The following is a 13,736-nucleotide window of genomic DNA, read 5'->3' as shown; positions in this document are numbered from 1 at the left end:
CGTAACCCCCGTTTTTCATTTTTTTTGCAACATTAACCTGTTCATACTACTTACATACATGAGATTGAAGATGAGTTTTATTATAATTTGCAAACTTGGCACAATCAGTGGTTTTTAAGTTTGCATTATTCTGGATTTTCACTGCTACTGTACATTAAAATCATTCCCCATTAGTGCCTCTTCGGGAATAAATAGTGTTGGAGGAATGCACAAATGCAAACTTGTCTTGAACAGTGTGCTGCTGTCAGACCTTTCAGCAGTTTATCTCTGAGACAGCAGAGACATGCTTTACAGAGATGGAGCTTTCTGAATCTCAGTTTCTGATAAAAACAGGCTTTTCACAGAGTCACTGTGTGATTTCACCTTTCATGTAGAACTTCAACTTATCCCATCTGCCTGAGCTGTGTGTGTTCAATCTCAGGTGCCAGAGTGAGGAAAATGTTTGCCGCAAAATCTGTGCATTGAAAAGGTTCAATGTTGTACTGTAGATTCCCACAGTATATCCCAGGGTGTGCAGTCAGTGATGTATAATTTCTTAATTTACTAATGATTTACATGATTAAAATGTAACATAAAAGCTGCCTACCATATTTATGAACACTGAATCTTGTAACTTTTCATCACTTAATTTTTTTGGCATAGCAGTGTTCACGATAAAATGTTGCCCTGATAATTGGTTTTAAAACAGTCTCTAGGCATTTCATTACACCCCTTGCCTCTCTTCCTATTTCAAATCATGTATGTGTCGCATGTTTATCACCCACTTTACCCGGCTGATGTAATAACCACTGTATTACTATCTCTGCCCACAGCGAGCCATTTCCAGTGAGCCATTTCTAATAATGGCGTATCATATTCTTCCCTTAGGCATGAATTAAATGTATTAAGTCTGGCCAAACTGAAATTGGATTGACTGTGGCGCTTGTTGAAATGTCTTTCTATTTCATTCTTTAGGTACAGTATGTCTTATTGGTGTCTGATTTTCAGTCTTGCATATGAATAACAAAAACATATTCGCTGTTACTGTCAGACTGTGCCAGATGTGACAGTTTTTGGCACCGCATCAGCCCCCAAACATGAGACCATTGCCCAAGGCAGGTAACTCACCCCATCGACTACCGCACCAAAGACTACGTGGAGGAAATCTGTAAAATCAGCCCGAAGGGTGCGAAAACACACAACTGCACATAGTGTTTAAGCACAAAATCCACAAATCCTTACCTGTCATGCCTGGCCAGTCATATTTTCATATTTTAATTTGAACACAATGTCAGTGTCTTTTGTTTGTTGATTGAGACAAAGAACATTCCTTATCTTTATATTTCTTTTCCATCCAAGGAAGTTCAGGTTCTTGCCCCTGCAAGCCTTTACCCTGCTGACAGGGATATAGAATCCTCACCAACTTTTTTAATTTAGCTCTGACTTTATGCTTCAGTAAATAATATATCAGCTGATATTCCTTGAAAAAAGAATAAGGTTACGAGATGGTTTTATGAAACTGGTCAAAAATTATGTGTGGTCAGAATGTCTTCAGGTGTAACAGGACTCTTGAAATGTAAACATGAAGATAATCAAAACTTTTAAAGCTTAAAACTCAATTTAATGGCTTTTGGAAGTAAAGGAATTGGTAATAGCTGAATTATGTTGCTTAGTAACAATTCCAATGAATTGCGTATTTTTGCTGCATGAACTCTGCATTCCTTAGTCCAATAAAAAGGCAGCGTTTAAAGTTTATTCATATCATTTTACAAATAAACACAGATTCAATGTCCCAGTAAAACCTGTATTTCTTGCACACTTGCAAAGAATGCATTTATTTGTAATGGAGAGTATTTATAATACATCACAGCTTGATCATTACAGTTGAAGAATGGCCTTAAGAAATAAATGTCCTGAATAATTTCTTTGTTAGAACTCGTATCTGTTTAATAGCTCTATTAAAACTTGAAACATTAATCTTGGAAAGACTGATACGATGTCATGGGAATATTAACATTGTTTTTAGAAGCCAGCTTTGTCCTTGTTCACTGTGGACATAATTTAGCATTTTAAAATATAAAACTCAGAATGGTTTGTAGCACTTCAAGTGAACGGGTTTTGCAGATAATTTCCATTTGATGTTGTCCGGGAGTGGCATTGGTCACCAGACATAATTTAAAAAACCATCCTCCCAAGCTATAATTCTTTTTTTTTTTTTTTTTTAGCATTTCTGCCTTTAATGGATAGGACAGCTGAGATATGAAATGGGAGAGAGATGGCTGTTGATGAACACTGTTTCTTCCTGTCATCTTGGATTAAAGTTAATTATTAAAAATAGCGTTTTTACAGAAGTCTATATACAGTAACCGTGTGCATTTTGCACCATTTTATGCACTAAGTGCCTGAATTTGAATTTTATCCTGTGAACACATTTGTCGTGGGTCCAGGAACTTGTGGCATGAGACTGTCTTTTTAGCATCATACAGGCGGTATGAGGAAATATGTCTTAGTAAAATCTCTGCCTTTTGTTTCCTTCTAGGAATGGCTTTTGAGAACAAACCTCTTATTTGCAGTAAATACAATACACAATAACATTACATCATAAATCATGCTCTGTTAAAACTGTAAATCATTGTTCACACACCAAGTGCATTTGAGCTTTTGTAAATATGTGAGTCATGGTGGATGAGATATTCAAATCATGAAATTTTTTTTTTACTTTTACCATCACTTAAAGCTTTTCTAGACATTTAAATTGAATAAACTAGTAAAGTGAGAGATCAATAGGAACTACCCACAGCCCTGTCAAAATACTGTTGGTTGTCTAAAGTGGTCAATACATGGTACAAACCAACATGTTAAGTAACTTTCATCTCTAATGGTCAGTTTGCAGTCAGTCACTGCAAGGACAGTTTGATGAATGCAGAGGCTGGCATCCAGGTAGACGCAGGATGGTCACTTTCACCTGAAAAGAGAAATAATGTACCCCTCAGATGAGCTTGACTCGTCACACATTCATCGATACATGCAAATATCATTGGGCGCTGATAATGTGTTAGTGTTTTGGCATTGGCTCATAAATGTACCTCATTCTTGAGACATTTGCTGAGATAAATGTTGAACTCCTCCATGCTGCTGGCATGCAAGTCATTAATTGCCAGAATTTGGTCTCCTTTGTGAAACAGGCACACTGTATGTGGCTGGCCTGTCCATCCAGACACACTGTGACACACGCACACACACACACACACACACACACACACACACACACTTTTTTAGATTAATTCTGTAGCTCTCGTGACATTTGTGATTTTAATTATTTGTATTTTATTTGTCTATCATGGTCAAATAGACATATTAACCCCCTATTTCCTCCTATTGGAACTAGCATATACTAACATTATAATCCTCAACACCTTACATTTAATGGCTGAAGCCACTGAATGTCTTTGAAAAGCTAAACCCACATGTATTTGCAATCAGAAGATTACTGTCTGTTCTACTGCAGGTTTGACTTGCATCTTACGGCTTGTTTACACTGGAGGCGTTTCAGCCGCGTTGTTCACTCGTCCGTCCCAAACACGTCTGATAGGACAGATGCACGTCTATTTAATGAATCCAGCTGTCTTCACAGGTCGCGTTTCACTTGCACTTTACCTGTGTAATAAAAGGCCTGAATGTGTCTTGTAGACAATGATAGAGGACTGAATCTGCTCTGCTGACATGTTGCCTTTACTGTTGGGCTCCATTTTTGTAGAATCAAACAAATTGCAAAGCAGTTACTAAAACTCAGTCACAGCTAAATGCTCTGAATCATCCACCACAAATGAATAGACAGCTCCTGCAGCCGAGCATTGAGTCAGACTTTTCTCAACTGCCGAAAGAGCAAATAAGGGCGTGCAGCATCGCGGCCAGCATGTTGTGTCAGTTTGTGGATTGTGGGATCAGACAGTAGGGAATGTGGCAAACACATATGTGGTTTAAATGTTTACATTATTATTAATGCATACAGAAAAATAAAATGTGTGTAGAACATTTGTAGCATTTACAAAGATCTCAATCAAAGCAGTCCAATATTTGAGGCTTTAATTTTATTTTATATACTACAATGAGTTAATGGGTCCTGTTTCATAGACAAACTTACGTTGGTTTCCCATCCACTTCTGTTAATGTCAGGTGTTTTTTCAAATCTGCCTGCTTGACCTTAATATCTCTCTCCTCTGGGGTGATGGTGTTCAGGCTTGAAAGAAAAAGAAAAAACAACAAAAGCTTTATTTAAAGCCCCTGTACACAATATTAAGAACATTATTATAGCAGCAAACAAATATTTGATATGTAAAGATATAGTGGAGTAATGGTGTCCTGAGTAGAAAATGAAGCCACACTCCCTCTGTGTGTAGCCGGTCCAGCTGCAAGTGCATGCTAGTGCATTTAAGTGCATGTGAGTCCCTCACTTTGGCACCGGCATTTGACGACAATGAACGGGTTGTTGAAATTTGGCCTTTCCAGTTCACAACAACAAGCACACAGAAGCAGAAACTTGTGGTTGTTATTGCCTCCTCCATTATAGTTGCATGAGTTTCTGCATAGATAAGGACATCTAATTTTCTTTGAACAACGCATTTAAATCCAAAGTCGCTTGTTTAATGTTGAGCACTGCTTATTATTATTCAACTATCATCATACCAGTGTCTGCTTGCAGAAACCACTCTTACCAGTCCAGCAACATCTCATTCGCATTCCTCTCTAGTTACTTTTATTTGTTCTCTGTAACTATGACAGAGCTGTTTCTGACTTTTTGTTTGGCATGGTCATTTACATCCGTCCTGTCCAGGTGTAAATGTACCCAGGATATTGAGATCCGATTGCCCAGACCACTTCATCTGGGTTGCACATGACCACATTCTTATAGCCATGTGTACTAGTATGTGTCCAGGGCCGCATTGAAGGACTACCTACTCTACTGTAAGCTCATAAAATATTACAATTAAAATGTGTGAGTATAGACATTTGCCTGATGAACTCATGGCAGTGCGCCGGCAATCATTTAACGTTGGAAGCAGCAAAAAGTAAACCGCAGTCAAAGCCGATGAACGTGAAGGTTTATAAAATGTACTCACTCTAGACACATTTGGAGACACATGCTGATGCCAGATCTGAACAGACGTACTTAGAGCTGTCTACTTGTGATCTGAATACCAAAGATGAATGCCAGGTCTAAACAGTCTCGCAGACAGTGCCACAGTGGGAGTTTCAAACGAGTCCTTGTACTATTACAAGTAAAGCAAATGTTGAATGAGTACTCGTGATAACCTTCTGCTTCAGTTGATCATCACACCCTACATAAAATGTCCCTATTTGTAATGTATATTCTTATTACAGGAGAGGTCATAGTGCCCACTCTTTTAGATTCAGGGTCAATCTCACCTTTCAGTAGAGCTTTGTCTTTTCAGTGTGTGCACATCTGGTATCTCCAGCATCTCTACAGGAGAGTTGGCCCCATTGTCACTGGAGCTGCTGCTGAAATCTGACGTCAGACATTTTTGTTCCCTGCAAAAGCAAGTAACGGCATGAGGGATTATCATCAGATCTTGGTACATGTCTCATTTACATTCAGTCGCTGACGTATTCTTAGTTGGCATCTAACAAAAGTCCATGAGACATCTTGTAGAGACAGTGGAAATAAACCACAACACAGCTTTCATGAAGCAGGAAGGCCAGTGCTTTGTGTTGACTATAGAACGGCATCTGAATATGCTCTAACTCACAGCAAGCTAGTATAACAACAGATTTTGGCGCTGTATTAAAAACCTTTAATGGGGCTCCTGGATAGCTCAGTTGGTAGAGCAGGTTCCCTTATATAGAGGTTCACTCCTTGATTGCAGCAGGCCTGGGTTCAACTCCAACCTGTGGCCCTTTGCTGCATGTCATTCCCCCTCTATCTCACCTTTCATTTCTTCAGCTATCCTGTCAAAAATAAAGGCTGAAAATGCCCCAAAAAATTGTCTTAAAAAAAAGAAGCCTTTAATGGACAAAAGTCCAGTTTTTTGGCAGAATGAAAGAAACGACAATGAAAGAAAGGAAAAAACGGTTGACAGAGGGTCAAAGAGCATTGTACACTCCAAAAAACCAAACAAGGTTTCTCTGTTATACAAAAAGGGGACCAGATGTCTTGAGATTTATTCAAAAATAGTTTATAAAAGCAGCATGGCAGAAGCAAATCATTCTCAAATCACTGTAGAGGCGCAACAGGAATTCTAATTACGAGGCCGTTTACAAAGGAATCGTTTGACCCATATGCCAAATGTAGCAGGAAAAGTGTTCTTCAGTGTGGCAGCACAGCAGGTGGCCAGCAATCAGTGTGAAATGCAGAATTATCACACAGTTTTGTACTTTAGCAAATATAGGAACAGCAGGAAAGAGTATTTTCATACAGGAAATGATGGCATGAAACAGCTGGAAGAGTCACAATGTGGATGTTATTGTTGATTAACACAGGGGGGCTTGGTAAACAAGGAAGTTACATCTGATTGGCTAAAACCTGCCGTCTGACAAAGTCAGATTCACACAGTGAAGTAGTTACTCAGACGTGCAGTGTGTTGTTTTACATGCTACTGCCTTAAAGTGACACAACGGTTTGAGGAAATAGGACATTATTCCTCTTCCAGATGAAAAGATGATTCATACGAATTTCTTATTACTTTAGAACAGGTGTGTTTCTTAATAAATAAAACACACCCTTTCTGAAGTCGCTGTATGCAGAGGTTTTCCAGCTACAGCATTACTTGGACTGGTATAACCAGTGGCTTATGGTGACTAATGTTAGCTAAAGATAGACATGGGTTTATAATGGTTATCATTGAGTTGGTTTGCTAACTTTATAACTCTGCCTTACTTCTAGCTTTTACAATTATCCCATAATTGTCACTTGTAGCCAAAGTGGCTTCTGTGTTAGCAAAAAGGTACATAATTTCACTGTGACTGCAACATGCATTGTAGCTTATTAGGGATCTAAGAATAATAAACAAAGTACAGCTAACATGTAGAGGATCAGTTACATCTGACCTATAAGTTCAGTTTATACAAGGTCTATCACGACATACACTCTTATGGCTCAGTTCTGTATACATAACAAAGATGATCATCAGTACCATCTTCTTCCTCTTGTACAAGATAAAAAAAATATGTTTCATCTTGTCAAGCACATACGTTGCCAAACAGGCTCTGAGGTGTTGACAGTTCTGTGCTTTACAGATAATGCCCTCCTTGTTGTCAGTCTAGGTGTTTGAGCCAATGAGGCCACAGTTACCACTTATGAGAGAGCTATTTTGGTATCTAGGGCACTGGCAAAACATGTTACACAAAGAGCATAGGGTACTGACACTGAAGACAAAGTGAAAAGTCAAAAATACACACACGGCCCACAAAGAAAAAACAACAATCTTGCAATCAATCTGAGATCTACCTGTCCTCAGCGTCTGTCTCCTCATTGAATGGGGGTAGTGGGGAAATCTGTGTCCTGAACCTGTCAAAGACTTCAGTTACATGCCTCATCAGGGTGCCCGTTGTAACCTCCTCAACTTCAAGGTTCCTAGAAGCATTTGGCACAATGAACTGCTTTCAATAATAATCAGCGATTATTTATCATCATTAAGAAACATCTTTTTCAGTGATCTGTCACTCTGTGAATCAAACTTACACTTCCTCAGCCACTTGTGCATTTTGTCTAACTCCCATCATCGATTCATATCTACAAATAACAAGCAAAAAAATAATATGCGTATGTTGATTGAACAAAGTAAAACTAGTGAGGATGGATTTTTGGTTTTGGGAAAATTATAACTGGAAATAATAAAATGTATCAGAACAACATATTGTCACATATACAATAATTAACACTCACACTGAGTCCGTTTTTTTGCAAAGGGTTTCCCCTTGTGATGGTCTTAAGTAGTCTCTTGGATAGTCATAGATTGGATTCACAGGTTCCGATGCACGTCTTTTGGCATGATCTTCACTCTGCCGACCAATCGGAAAGCCATATGACATACTGTGTGCAATCAAGAGTCACCTCAAATTCTCCATCACCCAAACTAACATCATTTGAATAAGATTTGTGTTTACTAATTACTGCACCTTTGGTTTTACAGTGTCGTTATCCAAAGCATTTGAGGACGGATCAGACAGGGACCGGAATTTTAACTCTGCCTAAAAAAGAAAACACATATATGTGTACAATATTCACGTGAGTAGATTATTTTTTACATTATTCTGACAGCAGAAAGTTTTCTTCATAGATGAATAAGACAATCCCATTGAAAGAACTGAATTTGAGATCTATGGGGGCATTTCACAGAATGTTTATTTTATTTTACCTGTATAACAAAGCTGACATCAAGCTGCCTTAAATTTATCTGGGTTGATATGTAATGAGAGTTAATCATTCAATCAATCAATCATTTTGTGAGTCATTCTTTATTCCTGACACTGAACTGCCGAATATACCTAAAATAACATGTTATGAGCTAGAGCACCATGGATGTCTCTAAAACGATGGATACATGTAGAGGTGGTGTTGACATTTTATATACAGATAAATAGTGAAGATACATGAATCCACATGTCTTCCCCTACACAAAAACAAACCAACACATCAAATAGAGTCACACAAAGGAATGTGGTGATTCACTGATGTCGTCAGTCTCAGTGATTCTGAGTAAGTATCGAATAGACAAGAGGCTCGAAAGTTTCATGCAGAGCTGTAGTTGCAAAATTACGGACCAACCTTTTCAGAAGAATCCAAATTCCTATTCTTCAAAAGGGGGTTTGAAATAACCTGGTAAACAGGAAGAGAAGTATATTTTCAAAAGTCAAATAGATGATTGATAAGCATGTTTCATGGATGACTAATGTAACTGTATGGTGGTTGCTTGTTGCGTTCGCAAGGGACACTGATAGAATTGAGACTGAGCAAGTGTTGTGAAAATGGAGGCAGAGGTTGATGGCAAAAAAATAAATGAATGAAGTAAATATTCAGAAATAAAAGAAGTAAAAAGCAAATTATTGGTTGATATAACGTGTTGGCATTCATTTGAGCCGGGTGACGAGTAACACAAAAAAACATGATGGAGAATTAAAGGAATAGTTCAACATTTTGTAAAATATGTCTATTTTCTTTCTTTCCAAGAGTTAGAAGAGAAGATTGGTACCACTCTTTTACTATCTCAGTTTTCCATTGTTCGCTGTTTTACAGGAAGTTATGTGTTGAAGTATTTCTTAGCCAGGAGCCGACTTGGGAGTGTCCACTGGTTGCCTGGCAACTAGGGGTGGGAAAAAAAATCGATACAGCATAGTATCGCGATATTTTTCCTTGGCAATACTGGATCGATACACAGGCACCAAGTATTGATCTATTATTATATATGTGTTGGTCAGTTTGTCTGCTTGACAATCCCATTTTGCAGCAATAAAATTGAAGTGAGATGAACAAACAGAGAAATGTATCTTTTTAGATAAAACAGATGCTGACAAAGTTTCCTTTTGGGGACATAATTTGAAATTGAGAAAAATTTGAAGTTGGGAAAAAGGTGATAAATTGCAATATATCGCAATATATCGTATCGTGACATAAGTATCGGGATTATATCATATTGTGAGGCCTCTGGTGATTCCCACCCCTAATGCAACTGCTGCCAGCCATGAAATAGTTCAACACATAACCCCCAGTTAAACCCCACTTGTCGTTTTAACACGTCACTTTCTGTACGGATTAAACAAACAGGATATAATGTTGTATTAGTTAGCTTTCGAGGTGCTGATGGGTGGATTTAGTTATCTTTGGGCACAGCCAGGCTAGCTATTTCCAGTTTTAATGCTAGCTGACTGTTGGCTCCAGCTACATATTAATTGTACTTTAAATGTTGATCTATTCCTTCAATGTTTGTGGTCAAAATAGATGAGAAATGGACTTAATTATAGTATTTACCTCAATTGTTGGCTGCCCATATTGCATTTCCTTTAGCAGAAAAAAAGAAAAAAAAAGAAGAAAAAAATATATATATATATATATAGTGAGTGACAGTGACATAACTAGTAAACTAACATGATAGATACAAAAAAGTGCAGTGTAAGATAAGCTTGGTCTCAATAAGCTGTTACAAAACATGACAAAGAACTAAAATTAGTTCAATTAATCAAAGTACCTCTGAACTCATACATCTATGTGGCCGGTTTTTCAGGGCTTCAAACAGGTCAGAGAACCAGCCGTCCACTTCTTCACTAAAAGCAAGAAGGGCATATAACTCCAAACTTCAATTCCAAAATCAACAATTTGGTGTGAGCAGAGTGGAAGGCAAAGCTATTATCAGCTGATGGAGCAACTAAATAGTAAAGCAACATCATTATTTCTTTTTGATTGTTAGAACTCCCAAAATAGTAGACGTGTAATGGGCGGGGGGGTGGGGGGGGTTTTATGAGGCGCTGTGAAAGTGTCATCGGGGGCCTTGAGAGGAGGATTGGCCAGCCCAGCTGTGTGGCCTGAGTCCTAGTTACACCATCACCAACTTTCCCTTTTCAGTCATCTGCACATTGCCATTAAACAATCTAAAACCAAACTCATTTAAAAACTGTATACTGATTTAAATGGCAGCATTTCTGCTCAATCCAAATAAATTAGATTTGGTTAGAACAAAATTGTGAGGGACTGAACTTTATTTTTTAAAATACTTTGAAAAACTGTGATTAAAATTAATAACAGGCTTTTAATAAAAATATTAGATAAGGTTTTTGACATTCTTCATTCTCACATATCCCTAAATGTATCTACTTATTTGTTGTTGTAGATACATTTTAAAAAGACATTCTATCTTGAGTGTGGCAGGTCAGGAGTATTTACAGTACAGTGTAGTAAAATGCATAGGCGTTGGTAAATAATCTATAAAGCATATTGCCTGTAAAGAACAGGTCAGATGACTGACCTGTTCTCCCCAATGAGGAAGTAGTCCCGGTTAGCTGCCTTGATGTAGAGCACACAGGATGGGGAGCACTTGAAGCTCTTCTGGACCCACTCCCATCTCTGGTGGTTTTGAGGGCTCACATACAACAGTGAGATTCTGACAGAGGGACACAAATAAAACAGATGCTACAGGGGATCTGCACTCAAAATACATTAAATGACTTATTTATGAATGAATTAGCATTGAATGTGCTTTTTGAGAACATACTGCGATAAGTCTATCCCTCCAAGTGGCCTGTCCCTTTCTTCTAGATTCCTGAAGTATGTCAGCTGGTGTTCTTGCTCACTGACTTTGTACAGCACAAAATACCGCTTCTTCCATGACTTCTGCAGGAGAAACATGACAAAATAAATAAGGAAATGTAATTAAAAACAACAACACATAAAGAGCTGCAATTAATTGCATCCATTCTGCCATTTGTCACCTCCGTCTTCAACATTCTTTGGGGAGGAGACTTGAACAGGTATCCAGATCTTATTTCCGTTGTAACTGCAACTGGTTTGTAGAACACTGCATTTCCCCCTGAGGGGAAAACAAAAGCCTATTGTTGGTGTGATCAATTTGCTTAAATCTCATCTTTGTTTACCGAAATCTTCAACTTTATTTTCCTGTAGGTGCTATCTGGGAAAACCAGCAAAGGATTTATAGAGGAGAATGCACAAGAAACAGTATGAAGAACGGAAAATAACTATTCATAATAATATTCATTACAAAAGCAGTTTAAAAAAACAACAACTAAGTGACTAAAAGTCCCCCAAACTATTGAAGAGTGTGTAAACATTGGTACATTCCACATTTTCCTGTCAAATAAATCTATTGTGATTTGACAAGATCAGCTGTAAAACAGATTTTCTGTAAGCAGCACCCAAAATGCCAGTAAGTATCTACAAACACGTAAATCAAACCATAAAGCAGATTTCCAGATGTGATACGCTACCTGTGTTGCTCTTCTGGTTCTTATACATTGTGACACAACACCTAAACAGAAATAACACAGGAATGTATCTTTGTCTTTGTCACCTCAAAACAGCATTAAAATAAACAATGCAATGTAGGGTTTAAAAATAGCCTCACGCCTTTGTGAAAGCAGAGCATGAAATAGAGCTCCATTCACAAAACAGAAGCCACGTTAAGGTAAAGGTGTATAACACCTATTCGTATTATACCTATTATTGATTTAAAGATGTTTTCCTATAAATGCATATCTGCAGTAGACATGGGCCGGTTACTGGTTTCAAGGTATACCGCGGATTGAAAAAGTCACAGTTTCAAAACCACTAAAATTTTCCATCATACTGTTCCTAAGGTATGAGCTGTTTTTTATGAGTCGTCAAGGACAGAAAGTGCAGTTTTGAAATCCATCTCCCTGCCAGTGTGTAGTGTGTTTAAAAATAAATACGTAATGTGTTCAATGGGAATTTTTTTTAATTTTGTTACCCATACATTTGAAAATAATACATTTTAAAGCTGCAATTGCAATTCATCATCCTCTTCATACCATGCACTTTAACACTCAAAGACAGAGCCAAACGTGTTTGCAAGTGGACACATATTATTATTTTGTATGACATCACAAAGCAATACAATAGGAAAAACAAATAATTCTAACACTATGACTCACTAAATGCACACCACGACGTTCTTACCTGCGGAGCACCTGTTCAGAGTCTGCTCTTCTCACTCTCTTACAATAAGTGTTGCTTCATAAGGAAGCTGGATGATATTCTGCACCTGACAAACAGAAACAAGATTTTCATACTGGAAAACTGGAGTTTCTGGTTCTTGCTTCAATGGCTTTTAAGGTCTACCTGCTGTGTTGTAGCTGCATTATTACATGCAGTGAAATGTCTGTGGGAGATTTGTGACAAGACAAAAGAAAAGACTGATGATTAAATTAGTTACATAAGTGCTCATATATGCTAAATAGGGACAATTAAAGTAAAGCGGTACCAATATGTTGATAGCAGGCCAATATTCAGAAGTTAGACCCATGCTTCATTAGAAGTAGTAGGGGGATTAGTAGGTGCAGGCTAGTTAAAAGAGACGCAAAGTGGCTGTTTTGAAATTGTCTTGCATATGGCTCATGTCAGTCTGAGCGATCAGTCGATCAGCGCTCAGATGGAGTCTTGTGGCCCTGCTGTGCCATGCCTGCTTTTGACCTTTCCTGCTTGTGTTCGTATGCATGGGCCATTTGTGCTATGCATGTAAAATGCCATATTGGTAGGCATGCTATGGTAAGCATTTAAAAGAGGCATCAGCTGAGACTAATAAACTGTCTCAGGGTGAAGTTGCACTTTAACACTGATTGAACACACACAAATAGACATAAATAGAGCTCTTATGGGCTTCTTGTTTATGTTTATTTATACATGGAATAACTATTCCTCAAGTCTAACAATGTGTTTGTCCTGCTCCACTGGAAACATTGTTTCTCTCCTCTTGTCTTCAAAGTTTTGATTCATGCCCTCTCCTTAATAAAACAAGGCACATGCTTGCAAGTGCACCAGGACATATATCACAAGGCCACCCTGTGCTCCCCCCTCCCACATAAAGCCTTCACATCTGCGAGAGGTCTATAAAAAACCCTTGTGGTCGTGGTGTTGCCACCGGTCAGTGAAGTTTTGTCTGCATTACTATAAAGAAAATGAATAGTAACGTAGGAGGGAAGGCCACACATGAAGTAAGCGCTTCCACTATGGTTTCTCTTTGGGAAGAAAAGCCGATGTCACCATTGATCAACCA

At 38.1% G+C, this 13,736-nt stretch overlaps 1 protein-coding gene across 3 annotated transcripts; it reads right to left on the bottom strand.

Annotated features, from left to right (window-relative positions):
• Positions 1-1,769: 1,769 nt before the first annotated feature.
• Positions 1,770-12,726, bottom strand: LOC144536049 (pleckstrin homology domain-containing family S member 1-like). 3 transcript variants are annotated; one of them, XM_078278941.1, is made up of 16 exons: positions 12,641-12,709; positions 11,932-11,972; positions 11,419-11,516; positions 11,202-11,320; positions 10,956-11,090; positions 10,182-10,257; positions 9,965-9,994; positions 8,765-8,815; positions 8,116-8,187; positions 7,883-7,998; positions 7,679-7,729; positions 7,445-7,570; positions 5,407-5,529; positions 4,124-4,219; positions 3,066-3,201; positions 1,770-2,944 (listed from the first exon to the last, which is right to left on the bottom strand). In XM_078278941.1, exons 2-16 carry the CDS (start codon positions 11,957-11,959, stop codon positions 2,873-2,875), a joined length of 1,329 nt encoding a protein of 442 aa, XP_078135067.1. In that variant the 5' UTR covers positions 11,960-11,972; positions 12,641-12,709; the 3' UTR covers positions 1,770-2,872. The 3 variants fall into 3 exon arrangements, with proteins under 3 accessions (XP_078135067.1, XP_078135068.1, XP_078135069.1); XM_078278942.1 differs by having other exon boundaries at positions 11,419-11,504; positions 12,641-12,706; XM_078278943.1 differs by lacking the exon at positions 11,932-11,972 and having other exon boundaries at positions 12,641-12,726.
• Between the last annotated feature and the right edge of the window lie 1,010 nt (positions 12,727-13,736).

The sequence above is a fragment of the Sander vitreus genome, chromosome 21 (genome assembly GCF_031162955.1).
Source record: "Sander vitreus isolate 19-12246 chromosome 21, sanVit1, whole genome shotgun sequence".
Lineage (NCBI taxonomy): Eukaryota > Metazoa > Chordata > Actinopteri > Perciformes > Percidae > Sander > Sander vitreus.
The sequence above is the reverse complement of the archived record's forward strand: the minus strand, read 5'-3'. Positions and strand labels throughout refer to the sequence as shown.